The 15,748-nt window shown below is 39.4% G+C and overlaps 1 protein-coding gene across 10 annotated transcripts in view; it reads left to right on the forward strand.

Moving 5' to 3' along the window:
* LOC128688508 (utrophin) overlaps positions 1 to 15,748 on the forward strand; it is a gene marked incomplete at its 5' end in the record, with an annotated part of 1,206,544 nt that continues 1,190,796 nt past the window's right edge. For all 10 annotated transcript variants that reach the window (XM_070084560.1, XM_070084566.1, XM_070084565.1 and 7 more), the window contains 5 exon segments: positions 1 to 95; positions 283 to 422; positions 3,386 to 3,592; positions 4,458 to 4,632; positions 15,236 to 15,391. In XM_070084560.1, coding sequence (XP_069940661.1) covers positions 1 to 95; positions 283 to 422; positions 3,386 to 3,592; positions 4,458 to 4,632; positions 15,236 to 15,391 — 773 coding nt within the window.

Raw genomic sequence — 15,748 nt, forward strand, 5'->3', positions numbered from 1 at the left:
TCATGTAAGCATAATGGAGGATATCACAAAACTGAATAAACAATGGGAAACTACAACAGAAGCTCTTCAATTTCGGATTAAAAACATTGAAAGAGGTATTTCTTTTTGTGTAGCAGAAAATGTAAAAGCTAAATGAAAGCATAAACTATGAGTTAAGTTCTTGTGTTTAAAATAGGTGAGAAATTTCAGTACTTTTTATTGATTATTTGAGGGTAAGTAAATATTTTGAATAAAATTCCAAGATAAATTTGAATACTGTACTATATTTATTTTTTTTCATAGTGATTGAGAAGCAGAAGCAATACAATGATGAAGTTTCTGGTTTGAAGTCATGGCTTGCAGAAGTTGATATCTTCTTACAAGCTGAGGAGGCAGCTTTGGGAGACATTGAAACTCTAGAAGCTCAGTTAGAGCAATCCAATGTAAGATATTAAAATAATTGTATTAACTTTGGAATAGTTCAAACATACAGAAACCATCGCCTACCAAGGTAGAATGATTTAAAAAATAGAATCACTGTCTTTCCAGACAGTGATTGTATTTATTAAACATTGTTGTGGTTTTCATATTTAATTACAGGGTCCATTTTCAAAAGTACCAAATCCAATATTATATTTGCATGGAAATATATGGAACATACTGGGAGAGAGCAGTCTAAGGAGGTTTTGCATACAGATGGCTTGGACATCCAGCAGGCATGTGTGAGTATGTTAGATAACAGTGAGTGAAGGCAAGTGGTTTTTATGATTTAATATGCTGTTAAAGTGTGAGCCAGGTAACATGAAGGGATTCACGGAAACCGGTTAGCCAAACTTGAGTCCTGGAGGTGGAAAGTATAGTGCCTGCACTCTAAATGAGGGGTGGGGATATTGAAATTTGGCATCTGAGCTTCAGTCTCAGTGCACCTCTGGCATGACTGATGGTGAGAGTTATGGTGAGTTATTCTTTTTCTGGTTACCCTACCTTGGTACTACATGGCTGGTGTATTAAAAAATCAGTGTGGCATCTGAAACCTAAATTGTATGTTTTTTTTTTATAACACGTTTGCCTTTTCCCACTGAGGCAGGGTGACCCAAAAAGAAAGAAAAAACTTTCATCATTGAACACTTTCACCATCACTCAGACATCATCGCTGTCTTTGTAGAGGCGCTCAGATACGACAGTTTAGATGTCCCTCCAAACTGCCAGTATCCCAGACTCCTCCTTTAACCATTTGGGGGTCGACAGGTACTTTCAGAGACTTGTTCTTAGGGTCGGCCAAATTTAAAAAAAAAATTATTTTTTCTTATGAAAAGATAGAGAATCTTTTCCCGATCATAATTACACCAAAAGTATGAAATTTGATGGAAAACTTACGGAATTATGCTCTCGCAAAATTAGCGGTCTCAACGATGTTTACGCATTGGCGATTTTGCCCACTTTGAGCCCTATTTTCGGCCAATTCCAGTGTACTAGTTGACAAAAATCATAACTACTTCACTAGAACTCCATTTTTTCTATCGAATGAGTACAAGAAACCACCCATTTACTGATCTCAACTATCCAATAAAGTGGTCAGAATTTAGCAATTTTGCCAATTTCACACAAATTTCAAAAAATGCCAATTTCCAAATAGGGTCCAGAATAAACAAGAAAGACATTCCTGGCACTAAAATAACTAAGTTCTCTGTTTGTTAGTCACATCCCTAGGCCCCTCTTATATTTCTTTGGCTTTCCACTTTGAATTTTTATTCTTACAAAAAAAATAAGATTTACTATTATGCAGACTACTGCATTAGTGTAGAAATGGTATAAATAATATCAGCGCACTTGTGAAAGAATATTAGACTCACCAGTTGATGTGTATTGGACGCTTGGCATGATTTGTTTACTTTTGAACTTTGGTAAAAATCGAACATATCTGCTACTTCGAGCTCAATATCAAGGTACTTTTCATTGTAAAACCAATCAAAATCATCTCAATTTCTGTAATATGTCTTCCATTCTATAAAATGAGACCAAGAAAACTAGAATACAACAATAAATACCATACAAAAATACAGTGCAAAGTCGCTGTTTTAATCCAAAAACACGGTCAAAGTTTTTTTTTTCTCATTACGCACTGTGTGCTGCAGGATTTTTTTTATACTGTGCACACTGACCACATAGACCCATTCTTACATATGTAGGCCTTCCAGCTTTCTCTCATTAGATTTGAGGGCGCTAGAATTTAGGCGCACTAGTACGTCAAAAACCCTGGGTCGTAAGACGTACTAGTATGTCCGAAACCCCCAAAGGGTTAAAATGCAAGCATTGTACTACTTCCCATTTCCAGGACTCAAGCCCAGCTAACTTGTTTTCCCTGAATCCCTGCTCACACTTCAACAGCTTGTCAGGTCCCTAAAACCGTTTATCTCCATTTGCTCCTATCTAACATGCTCACGCACGCTTGCTGGAAATCTAAGCTCCTCTCCCACAAAACCTCCTTTACCCCGCTCCTTCCAACCTTTTCGAGGTCAACTCCTACCGTACCTTCCTTTCCCTACAGATTTGTGCACTCTCCAAGTCATTCTATTTTGTTCCATTCTTAAACTGTCCAAACATAGATCTACGTTTCTTCAACATTTGAAAGTATGTAAAAAAAATAGATCTTTTTGTTTTTTAAATTTGAAAACGTGTAAAAAAACTTCGATCTAGGTTTTTTTTGTTATATTTGAAAATATGTAAAAAAACGTAGATCTACTTTTGGATCACTACACATGTGAACATAGATCTGTTTGGACAGTTTAAGGGTTAAATGACCAAGCCACCTCAACAACCCCTCTTCAGCCCTCTGACTAATACTTTTAGTAACATCACACTTGTTTCCCACACTATGAATTCTCTGCATATTTACACCACACATTGCAATTAGACACATTTCCACTGCCTTCTACCTGCAGCATTTACAACCCATGCTTCACACCCATATAAGTGTGTTGGTACCACTATACTCTCTTCATTCCCTTCTTTGCCTCCATGGATAATATTTTTTTTGTCTCCTCAGATATCTCAATGCACCACTCATCAGTTCGATGGTTAACCTTATCCTTCAACAATATATTATACAGCTAGCATTTAGTGGAACAGTATTTGCAGGTTCTGTATATAATGAAACATTGAGGAATGTATTTGCCAGATTTTATAACTGCCTCGTATCTTGCTGGAAACATGTCTTATAACCATTCATGGTATTTTTCATTAAGTTTCTTTTTCCTAATAAACATATTAGTTTTATCATTATTTAAATTAATATTTCTGCTGATTGTTCCTCAAACACATGTATACTATAGCATTTTTATTTTGGGTTATTTTGCCTTGGGGATGTTTGATTCAAAACTTAGAAAGTCATTACTAATATCAACAGGCTCTTCAAGATGATGTGGCAACTTTACAGACCAATGTGGACAATATAACAGCTGCAGGAAAACAGCTCACTGAAGAAGGTGATGCAGAGCTTAAAAATATAGTTGAGAATCAGCTGGAGGAGTTAACAAAACGCTGGGATCTAGTAACTGAGCTTGCCAGAGCACAAAATAAGAGTTTAAAGGAAGCTCTTGCTAGAAGTCAAAAGGTAATTTTCTTGCTTAATTTTTTTATTAAGAGTTTGTGACATTTGTAATGAAATAAAGTTTTCATAGTTCATTATTTAATAGATTTAATTCAAAATGCTTTTTCTTTCAATCTCATGAACATGTAAGATGGTAGGTAAATCTTATAAATGTATCTTGTAGCTATCTCTTCTAGTGCTAATTGGGGACAAAATGAATGTACTTCAGGGGAAAAATCTAGAGATTTCTCCCTGGAGCTGTTTGAGTATTTTCTAGCTCTACTGTTGCATGTGTTTGTGCATGTGTATGCGTGTGCGTGCATGAGCATATGCATGTGCATGCATGAGCATATGCGTGTGTGTGTTTGTGCGTGTGTTTGTGTGTGTGTTTGCATGCATGTGTGCACATGTGTGTGCATGTGTGTGAGTGTGTGTGTGTGTGTGCGTGTGTGCATGTGTGCACACGTGTGCATGTGTTTGCACGTGTGTGTGTGTGTGTGTGTGTGTGTGTAGGTTGGTACCACCCAGGGATGTGCTACTGTCCCACCAAATGAGTGTGAAATGGTGTTCTGCAATTGCTTTACACAGTGGTGGAACTGGTGGTGTTTTTTTCCTTCTGTCTCATAAACATATAAGATAACAGGTACATCTTGCTACCCCATCTTACACTTTGGTCACATTACACATGCAAGTACATACATGTATTTATGTATACATACCCATCTGAGTAGGTTGAAGAGTGTGTTTCTTGTTTTTCCCCCTCAGTGGCCATCTCCTGCCAAAGCAGGTTGACTCAAAGAAGGAAGCGCATTCACCATCATTTATTTAAATGCCTTCTTACAAGAGGTGTATGTGTTATATAATGATCCAATTTTTTCTTTTGATGCAGGTGCATGAGGGTATTGACAAACTGAATGTGTGGCTCGATGAGCTAGAACCAAAAATTCCATGCAGTGTCCCAACAAATACACCAGAAGAGCTAATTAATGCTGTTGAATTGTTTACTCAGCTACGAGAAGATATTAGTATTCACAGTGATGATCTAAGAGCCATTAATAACATTGGTAAGTGTATGAAGTGAAAGTCTTTTGATATTCTATTCCTCTCTCCTTTTTTTTTTTTAACACACGGGCCATCTCCCACCAAGGTAGGGTGACCCAAAAAAGAAAACGCTTTCAACCTCATTCACTCTATCACTATTTTGGCAGAGGTGCTGATACTACACCATCCCTTCTTCAGAGTGCAGACACTGTACTTCCCTCCTCCAGGACTCAAGTCCAGTAACTGGTTACCCTGAATCCCTTTATAAATGTTACCTTGTTCACTTCAGCAGCATGTCAGGTCATAAAAACCACTTGCCTCCACTCCTATATAACGCTCTCACACATGCCTGCTGGTTGTCGAAGCCCCTCGCATACAAAACCTCCTGTACTCCCTCCAACCTTTTAGAGGAGGACCCCTACCCCGCCTTCCTTCCCCTACAGATTTATACGCTCTCCATGTCATTCTACTTTGATCCATTCTCTCTAAATGACCAAACCACCTCAACAACCTTTCTTCAGCCCTCTGACTAATACTTTTATTAACTCCACATCTTCTCCTAATTTCCACACTCCAAATTTTCTGCATAATATTTACACCACAAATAACAGCGTGACTTTGTAAATGGTCCAAGCCGGACCGAAAAGTCGTCGTAAGCTTCTTTCTTTTATGTGCGGGTTATTTGTGTATTTACACCACACATTGTCCTTAGGACATCTTCAGTGCCTCCAGCCACCTCCTCGCTGCTGCATTTACAATCCAAGCTTCACATCCATATAAGAGTGTTCGTACTACTATACTTTCATACATTCCCTTCTTTGCCTCCATAGAAAATGTTTTTTGTCTCCACATATATTTCAACGCACCACTCGCTTTTTTTCCTTCATCAGTTCTATGATTAACTTCATCCTTCACAAATTCATCGCTGACACGTCAACTCTCAAATATCTGAAAACATTCACTTCTTCCATAATCCCCCTCCCCAATTTGACATCCAATTTTTCTTTATCTAAATCATTTGATACCCTCATCACCTTATTCTTTTCTTTGTTCAATTTCAACTTTCTACCTTTACACACACTCCCAAACTCGTCCACTAACCTTTGCAATTTTTCTTTAGAATCTCCCATAAGCACAGTATCATCAGCAAAAAGTAACTGTGTCAACTCCCATTTTGTATTTGATTCCCCATAATTTAATCCTACCCCTCTCCCAAACACCCTAGCATTTACTTCTTTTACAACCCCCATCTATAAGTATATTAACCCTTTGACTGTTTCCGACGTATAAATACGTCTTACGAGCCAATGTTTCTGACGTATTTATACGCATAAATTCTAGCAGCTTCAAATCAAGCAGGAGAAAGCTGGTAGGCCCACATGTGAGAGAATGGGTCTCCATGGTCAGTGTGCACCATATAAAAAAAATCGGGGAGCCAGTGGTGCATTGTGGGAATGCCATTTCAGTTGTCCTTTTTCAGCATGTCTAGCGGTAAGAAATATGTGATTCCCCAGCAAATCTGGGACTCTTCTCTTCCCAAGTGATGCTCTAACACAGATGGAAGTGTCAGTGAAGATCAATTTCATGATTTGGAGGAGTTTGAGACCAAAAGCAATGGAGGAGGAGGAGGGGAGGAAGAGGAGGAGGAGGAGGAGGAGGGAAGGAAGAGGAGGAGGAGGAGGAGGAGGGAAGGAAGAGGAGGAGGAGGAGGAGAAGAGGAGGAGGAGGAGGAAGAAGAAGATGTAATAATATTGTTCCCTTGAAGCAAGAAAAAAAAAAGTCCACCCCATGACAGTGACAAGATAAGGGGAGATAACATCTGATAAGAGCTGACTTTGATGAGTGTAAAGGAGGGTAATATTACATGACCATCGCCCTCCCTTTGTTTTTGCTGGTACACAAACATTTCTGTCTGTCTATTTGTCTGTCTGTCAAGCTCCCTGTCTGTCCATCTAGCTCTCTGTCTCAGAGAGAGCCACAAGACTGTGTCATCACATTTACTCACATCTTCAAGCAGAGTATAGCACTTTGTCTGGATTTCTTGGGTTATCCTAGGTAATTTACACTATGTATACTTGTATTTATGTGTACCTGTGAGACAGAGATAGGCAGACAGATAGAAAGAGAGACAGATTGAAAGATATAGAATGAGGGAGAAAGATAATTAGATAGAATGGAGGAGGGGAAGCAGCATCCGACCCCATTGTTTTGACAGGCGGTAGGGGGAGTGACTAATGAGACAATATGTCACTTTGAGAGCTGCCGACTTCTGACTCAAAACAATTATAAGCCACACACTCGCACACAAGACAAGGAGGAGGAGAAGGAGGAGGAGGAGAAGGAGGAGGAGGAGGAGAAGGAGAAAGAGAAGGAGGAGAAGGAGAAAGAGAAGGAGGAGGAGGAGGAGGAGGAGGAGAAGGAGGAGGAGAAGGAGGAGGAGAAGGAGGAGGAGGAGAAGGAGAAGGAGGAGAAGGAGGAGGAGGAGAAGGAGGAGGAGGAGGAGGAGGAGGAGGAGGAGGAGGATGATTGTTTGTTTGTTTTTGTAAACAAGTTTTGTAAACAATATATTGATAATTATGTTTGTGTGCTTATTGTGTTGTATACAACGAGTGTATATATATACATTGCACCTTACTTTGGTCTCATAGGCCACATAAGTTATGTGAAAAAATAAAATAGTGAAAAAAACAAAAAACCTTCAATTACAAGTAAACTAAAGTTTACCGGGTGAGCGGCAGTCACCGCTGTTGCCATACGCGGCTCATTTTCTGCAAACTTCACGGCTCTATATCTCGGTAAGTACCGATGGCAAAAAATTTTTTTTTGGACTAAAACACTCAGAAAAATAATCTTAACATTTTCATAAGAAAAAATAATTTTTTTTTTTGAATATTTGGCGACATAGAATGACAGTTTCAGAGAGGGGCCTGAAACAGTCAAAGGGTTAAACAACCATGGTGACATTACACATCTCTGTCTAAGACCTACTTTTACCGGGAAGTCGTCTCCCTCTCTTCTACATACCCTAATCTGAGCCTCACTGTCCTCATAAAAACTCTTTACAGCATTTAGTAACTTACCACCTATTCCATATACTTGCAACATCTGCCACATTGCTCCCCTATCCACTCTATCATATTTTTTTTTTCAACAAGTCGGCCATCTCTCACCTAGGCAGGGTGACCCAAAAAGAAAGAAAATCCCCCCCCCCCCAAAAAAAAAATTCTTTCATCATCATTCAACACTTTCACCACACTCACACATTATCACTGCTTTTGCAGAGGTGCTCAGAATATAACAGTTTAGAAGCATATACGTATAGAGATACACAACATATCCCTCCTAACTGCCAATATCCCAAACCCCTCCTTTAAAGTGCAGGCATTGTACTTCCCATTTCCAGGACTCAAGTCCGACTATATGAAAATAACCGGTTTCCCTGAATCCCTTCACTAAATATTACCCTGCTCACACTCCAACAGATCGTCAGGTCCCAAGTATCATTCGTCTCCATTCACTCCTATCTAACACGCTCATGCACGCTTGCTGGAAGTCCAAGCCCCTCACCCACAAAACCTCCTTTACCCCCTCTTTCCAACCCTTTCGAGGACGACCCCTACCCCTCTTTCCTTCCCCTATAGATTTATATACTTTCCATGTCATTCTACTTTGATCCATTCTCTCTAAATGACCAAACCACCTCAACAACCCCTCTTCTGCCCTCTGACTAATGCTTTTATTTATTATTATTATAACGCTGGCCGATTCTCACCAAGGCAGGGTGGCCCGAAAAAGAAAAACTTTCACCATCATTCACTCCATCACTGTCTTGCCAGAAGGGTGCTTTACACTACAGTTTTTAAACTGTAACATTAACACCCCTCCTTCAGAGTGCAGGCACTGTACTTCCCATCTCCAGGACTCAAGTCCGGCCTGCCGGTTTCCCTGAACCCCTTCATAAATGTTACTTTGCTCACACTCCAACAGCACGTCAAGTATTAAAAACCATTTGTCTCCATTCACTCCTATCAAACACGCTCACGCATGCCTGCTGGAAGTCCAAGCCCCTCGCACACAAAACCTCCTTTTCCCCCTCTCTCCAACCTTTCCTAGGCCGACCCCTACCCCGCCTTCCTTCCACTACAGACTGATAAACTCTTGAAGTCACTCTGTTTCGCTCCATTCTCTCTACATGTCCGAACCACCTCAACAACCCTTCCTCAGCCCTCTGGACAACAGTTTTGGTAATCCCTCACCTCCTCCTAACTTCCAAACTACGAATTCTCTGCATTATATTCACCCCACACATTGCCCTCAGACATGACATCTCCACTGCCTCCAGCCTTCTCCTCGCTGCAACATTCATCACCCGTGCTTCACACCCATATAAGAGCGTTGGTAAAACTATACTCTCATACATTCCCCTCTTTGCCTCCAAGGACAAAGTTCTTTGTCTCCACAGACTCCTAAGTGCACCACTCACTCTTTTTCCCTCATCATTTCTATGATTCACCTCATCTTTCAAAGACCCATCCGCTGACACGTCCACTCCCAAATATCTAAATACATTCACCTCCTCCATACCCTCTCCCTCCAATCTGATATCCAATCTTTCATCACCTAATCTTTTTGTTATCCTCATAAACTTACTCTTTCCTGTATTCACTTTTAATTTTCTTCTTTTGCATACCCTACCAAATTCATCTACCAATCTCTGCAACTTCTCTTCAGAATCTCCCAAGAGCACAGTGTCATCAGCAAAGAGCAGCTGTGACAACTCCCACTTTATGTGTGATTCTTTATCTTTTAACTCCACGCCTCTTGCCAAGACCCTCGCATTTACTTCTCTTACAACCCCATCTATAAATATATTAAACAACCACGGTGACATCACACATCCTTGTCTAAGGCCTACTTTTACTGGGGAATAATTTCCCTCTTTCCTACATACTCTAACTTGAGCCTCACTATCCTCGTAAAAACTCTTCACTGCTTTCAGTAACCTACCTCCTACACCATACACCTGCAACATCTGCCACATTGCCCCCCTATCTACCCTGTCATACGCCTTTTCCAAATCCATAAATGCCACAAAGACCTCTTTAGCCTTATCTAAATACTGTTCACTTATGTGTTTCACTGTAAACACCTGGTCCACACACCCCCTACCTTTCCTAAAGCCTCCTTGTTCATCTGCTATCCTATTCTCCGTCTTACTCTTAATTCTTTCAATAATAACTCTACCATACACTTTACCAGGTACACTCAACAAACTTATCCCCCTATAATTTTTGCACTCTCATTTGTCCCCTTTGCCTTTATACAAAGGAATTATGCATGCTCTCTGCCAATCCCTAGGTACCTTACCCTCTTCCATACATTTATTAAATAATTGCACCAACCACTCCAAAACTATATCCCCACCTGCTTTTAACATTTCTATCTTTATCCCATCAATCCCAGCTGCCTTACCCCCTTTCATTTTCCCTACTGCCTCACGAACTTCCCCCACACTCACAACTGGCTCTTCCTCACTCCTACAAGATGTTATTCCTCCTTGCCCTATACACGAAATCACAGCTTCCCTATCTTCATCAACATTTAACAGTTCCTCTAAATATTCCCTCCATCTTCCCAATACCTCTAACTCTCCATTTAATATCTCTCCTCTCCTGTTTTTAACTGACAAATCCATTTGTTCTCTAGGCTTCCTTAACTTGTTAATCTCAGTCCAAAACTTTTTCTTATTTTCAACAAAATTTGTTGATAACATCTCACCCACTCTCTCATTTGCTCTCTTTTTACATTGCTTCACCACTCTCTTAACCTCTCTCTTTTTCTCCATATACTCTTCCCTCCTTGCATCACTTCTACTTTGTAAAAACTTCTCATATGCTAACTTTTTCTCCCTTACTACTCTCTTTACATCATCATTCCACCAATCGCTCCTCTTCCCTCCCGCACCCACCTTCCTGTAACCACAAACTTCCGAACCATCTCAACAGCCCCTCTTCAGCCCTCTGACTAATACTTTTAGTAACTCCACACCTCCTGATTTCCACACTTGGAATTCTCTGCATAATATTTACACCACACATTGCCCTTAGGACATCTCCACTTCCTCCAGCTGCCTTCTCGCTGCAGCACTTACAACTCATCCTTCACACCCATGTAAGAGTGTTGATACCACTATTCTCTCGTACATTCCCTTCTTTGCCTCCGTGGATAACATTTTTTGTCTCCTCTTTTCCTTCATCACTTCTGTGATTAAACTTATCCTTCATAAGCCCATCTGCTGACAAGTCAACTTCCAAATATCTGAAAACATTCACTTCTTCCATACTCCCTCCCTCCAATGTGATATCCAATTTTTCTTTATCTAAAATCGTTTGATACCCTCATTACGTTATTCTTATCTATGTTCACTTTCAACTTTCTACCTTTACACACCCTCCCAAACTCGTCCACTAACCTTTGCAACTATTCTTTAGAATCCCCAAAAGTATAGTATCATCAACAAAAAGTAACTGTTAACTCCTATTTTGTATTTGATTGCCCGTAATTTAATCCTACCTCTCTCCCCAGCAACCTAGTATTTACTTCTTTTACAACCCCATCTATAATTATATTAACCCTTTGAGGGTCGACAGGTCCTCTCAGAGACTTGTTCTCAGGGTCGGCCAAATTTCAAAAAAAAAAAAAAAAAAAAAATTTTCTTACGAAAAAATAGAGAATCTTTTCCTGATCATAATGACACCAAAAGTATGAAATTTGATGGAAAACTTAGGGAATTATGCTCTCGCAAAGTTAGTGGTCTCGATGATGTTTACGCATCGGTGATTTTGCCCACTTTAAGCCCTATTTTCGGCCAATTCCAGTGTACTAGTCGACAAAAATCATAACTATTTCGCTAGAACTCCATTTTTTCTGTCGAATGAGTACAAGAAACCACCCATTTACCAATTTCAACTATTCAGTCAAGTGGTCAGAATTTAGCAATTTTGCCAATTTCACAAATTTCAAAAGATGCCAATTTCCGAATAGGGTCCAGAATAAACAAGAAAGACATTCCTGGCACTAAAATAACAAGTTCTCTGTTCATTAGTCACATCCCCAGACCCCTCTTATATTTCTTAGGCTTTCCACTTTGAATTTTTATTCTTACAAAAAAAAAATAAGATTTACTGTTATGCAGACTAGTGCATTAGTGTAGAAATGGTATAAATAATATCAGCGCACTTGTGAAAGAATATTAGACTCACCAGTTGATGTGCATTGGACGCTTGGCATGATTTGTGTACTTTTGAACTTTGGTAAAAATGGAACATTTCTGTTACTTTGAGCTCAATTTCAAGATACTTTTCATTGTAAAACCGGTCAAAATCACCTCAGTTTCTGTAATATGTCTTCCATTCTATAAAATGAGACCAAGAAAACTAGAATACAACAAATGCCATACGAAAATACATTGCGAAGTCGCTGTTTTAATCCAAAAACACTGTCAAAGTTTTTTTTCTCTCATTACGCACTGTGTGCTACAGGATTTTTTTATACTGCGCACACTGACCACATAGACCCATTCTTTCATATGTAGGCCTACCAGCTTTCTCTCAATAGATTTGAGGGCGCTACAATTTAGGCGTACTAGTACGCCAAAAACCCTGGGTCGTAAGACGTACTAGTACATCCGAAACCCCCAAAGGGTTAATCAACCATGGTGACATTACACATCTCTGTCTAAGGCCTACTTTTACCAGGAAGTAATCTCCCTTTCTACACACCCTAACCTGAACCTCACTATCCTCATAAAAACTCTTTAAAGCATTTAGTAACTTACTACCTATTCCATATATTTGCAACATCTCCCATATTGCTCCCCTATCCACTCTATCATATGCATTTCCTAAATCCATAAATGCAATGAAAACTTCCCTACATTTATCTAAATAATGTTCACATACAGTATATGCTTCAATGTAAACACTTGGTCTACACATCCCCTACCCACTCTAAAGCCTCCTTGCTCATCTGCAATCCTGCTCTCTGTCTTACCTCTAATTCTTTCAGTAATAACCCTACTGTACACTTTTCCTGGTATACTCAGTAAATTTATTCCCCTATAATTTTTACAGTCTCTTTTGTCCCCCTTCCCTTTATATAAAGGAACTATACATATATTAAATAATTTATTAAACATTTATTAAGCTCCAACACTATATCTCCCCCTTCTTTTATCATTTCTGTCATGATCCCGTCAGTTCCAGCTGTTTTACTCCCTCTCATTCTACGTAATGCCTCATGCACCTCCCCCACACTCAGAGCTTGCTCTTCACTCCTAAAAGATGTTATACCTCCCTGGCCAGTGCATGAAATTACTGCCTCCCTTTCTCCATTGCTATGTAAAAGTTCCTGAAAATATTCCTGCCATCTGCCCAATACCTCCAGTTCCCCATCTACTAACTCCCCTATCCTGTTTTTAACTGAAATCCATTCATTCCCTAGGCTTTCTTAACTTGTTTATATCTAAATTTTTTCTTATTCTCAGCAAAATTTCTTGACAGTGCCTTTCCCACTTTATCATTTGCTCTCCCTTCGCACTCTCTCGCCACTCTCTTCACCTTTCTTTTACTCTCCATATACTCTGCCCTTCTTATATCTCTTCTGCTATGTAAAAACCTCTCATAAGCTACCTTTTTCTCTTTTATTGCACTCCTTACCTCATCATTCCACCAATTATTCCTCTTTCTTTCTGCACCCACCCTCCTATAGCCACAAACTTCTGCCCTGCATTCTAATACAGTGGTCCCCCGGTTCGCGAAGTCATCGGTAACTGATAAATCCGGTATCTGAGGCGTTATATCGCAAAAAATTTGCCTCAGTTCCCGTTACAAAACCCGGTACGCAATACAATTCGTACGAGACGTGTCCACATGTGGCCTGAACTGCCCTGTGTGTACCAGTGTTTACAAGCCAGCCAGTGTGCGCGCATCTAAGGATACATTCTGTACATTCCATATTATCACTGTTTCTGGTGCTTGTTTCTGCAAAATAAGTCGCCATGGGCCCCAAGAAAGCTTCTAGTGCCAACCCTTCGAGACCAAGGGTGCTAATGACTATTGAAATGAAGAAAGAGATAATTGCAAAGTATGAAAGTGGAGTGCGTGTGTCGGACCTGGCCAAGTTGTATAGTAAATCCCAATCAACCATCTCTACTATAGTGAGCAGGAAAACGGCAATCAAGGAAGCTGTTCTTGCAAAAGGTGCAACTGTGATTACAAAACAGCGATCGCAAGTGTTAGAAAATGTTGAGAGACTGTTTCTAGTGTGGATAAATGAAAAACAGATAGCTGGAGATAGCATCTCTCAAGCGATCATTTGTGAAAAGGCTAGGCAGTTGCATGAGGATTTAATTAGAAAAATGCCTGCAACTAGTGGTGATGTGAGTAAATTTAAGGCCAGCAAAGGTTGGTTTGAAAGATTTAAGAATCATAGTGGCATACATAGTGTGATTAGGCATGGTGAGGCTGGTCCTAGTGGCATTAAAAGAAGAAGGGAAGTAACCCCAGAAAAGGACTTGCTACCTCAAGTCCTAATGGAGGAGGATTCCTCTTCTAAACATTAAAAACTTCGACACTCTCCCCTCCTCCCATCCCATTAATCATCACCAGATCTTCATTAAAGGTAAGTGTCAATTATTCTATTGTGATTATTCTATTGTTATTATTGTTATTGTAATTATTGCATTAAACTTAATATTTCATGTGGTAAAAGTTTTTTTTTTTCATACTTTTGGGTGTCTTGCACAGATTAATTTGATTTCCATTATTTCTTATGGGGAAAATTGATTCGCTTTTCGATAATTTTGCTTTACAATGAGCTCTCAGGAACGGATTAATAACGTGAACCGGGGGTCCACTGTACTGCATTTTAATAACTCTCCCATCCCTCTTCATCCCTCCCATTACCTATACTTGCTCTAGTCTACCTTTCTACCAATAGTTGCTTATATCTCACCCTAACTTCCTCCTCCCTTAGTTTATACACTTTCACCTCTCTTACTGTTGCCATTTTCCTTTTGTTCCATCTACCTCTTATTCTAACTGTAGCTACGACTAGATAATGATCCAATATATCCGTTGCCTCTCTATAAACATGTACATCCTGAAGCCTACCCATCAACCTTTTATCCACCAATACACAATCTAACAAACTACTTTCATTACGTGCTATATCATGTCTTGTTTACTTATTTATCCTCTTTTTCATAAAATATGTATTACTTATTACAAGACCTCTGGCAACCCAAATTTACGTATTACTCCCTCTACAGCATTTTTACCCAGTTTAGCATTGAGATCCCCAACCACAAGCACTCTCTCACTTGGTTCAAAACTCCCCACACATTCACTCAACATTTCCCAAAATGAAACTTGAAAATTGTATGCTTTTGGATATTTTATAGCTTACGAAAGTGAAAGAGTAGATTTCCATAGTTAGATTTTCTTTTGTGGATTTAACATTCCTAGTCAGATTTAATCATAGCTTGCTTAACATTATTACATTATTTTTAATTTTCAACATAATGAATAATGAATTCCTCGTTATTATAAAATATTCTTATTCTAGGTGATGAGATGCTGCAACTTGATTCATCAGCTACACATGAAGAGTTGGCGAGGAGGTTTACACAGCTTAATGGACGATGGACAGATGTTGTCACCCAAGTTGACTCAAAATATAAAGTTTTCATAACAGCAGCCCAGCAGTATGAAGATTTTAAGAGTATGTTAATATTTTTCATTTTTTTTTTTTTACTTAGAGAGGGATGGATTTATGAAGGATGAGGTTAATCATAGAATTGATGAGGGAAAAAAGGTGAGTGGTGCATTGAGGTATATGTGGAGACATAAAACATTATCTATGGAGGCAAAGAAGGGAATGTAAGAAAGTGTAGTAGTACCAACACTCTTATATGGGTGTGAAGCTTGGGTTGTGAATGCAGCAGCGAGGAGGTGGTTGGAGGCAGTGAAGATGTCCTGTCTAAGGGCAATGTGTGGTGTAAATATTATGCAGAAAATTCGGAGTGTGGAAATTAGGAGAAGGTGTGGAGTTAATAAAAGCATTAGTCAGAGGGCAGAA

Source organism: Cherax quadricarinatus, chromosome 13, assembly GCF_038502225.1.
Source record: "Cherax quadricarinatus isolate ZL_2023a chromosome 13, ASM3850222v1, whole genome shotgun sequence".
Taxonomy (NCBI): Eukaryota; Metazoa; Arthropoda; class Malacostraca; order Decapoda; family Parastacidae; genus Cherax; species Cherax quadricarinatus.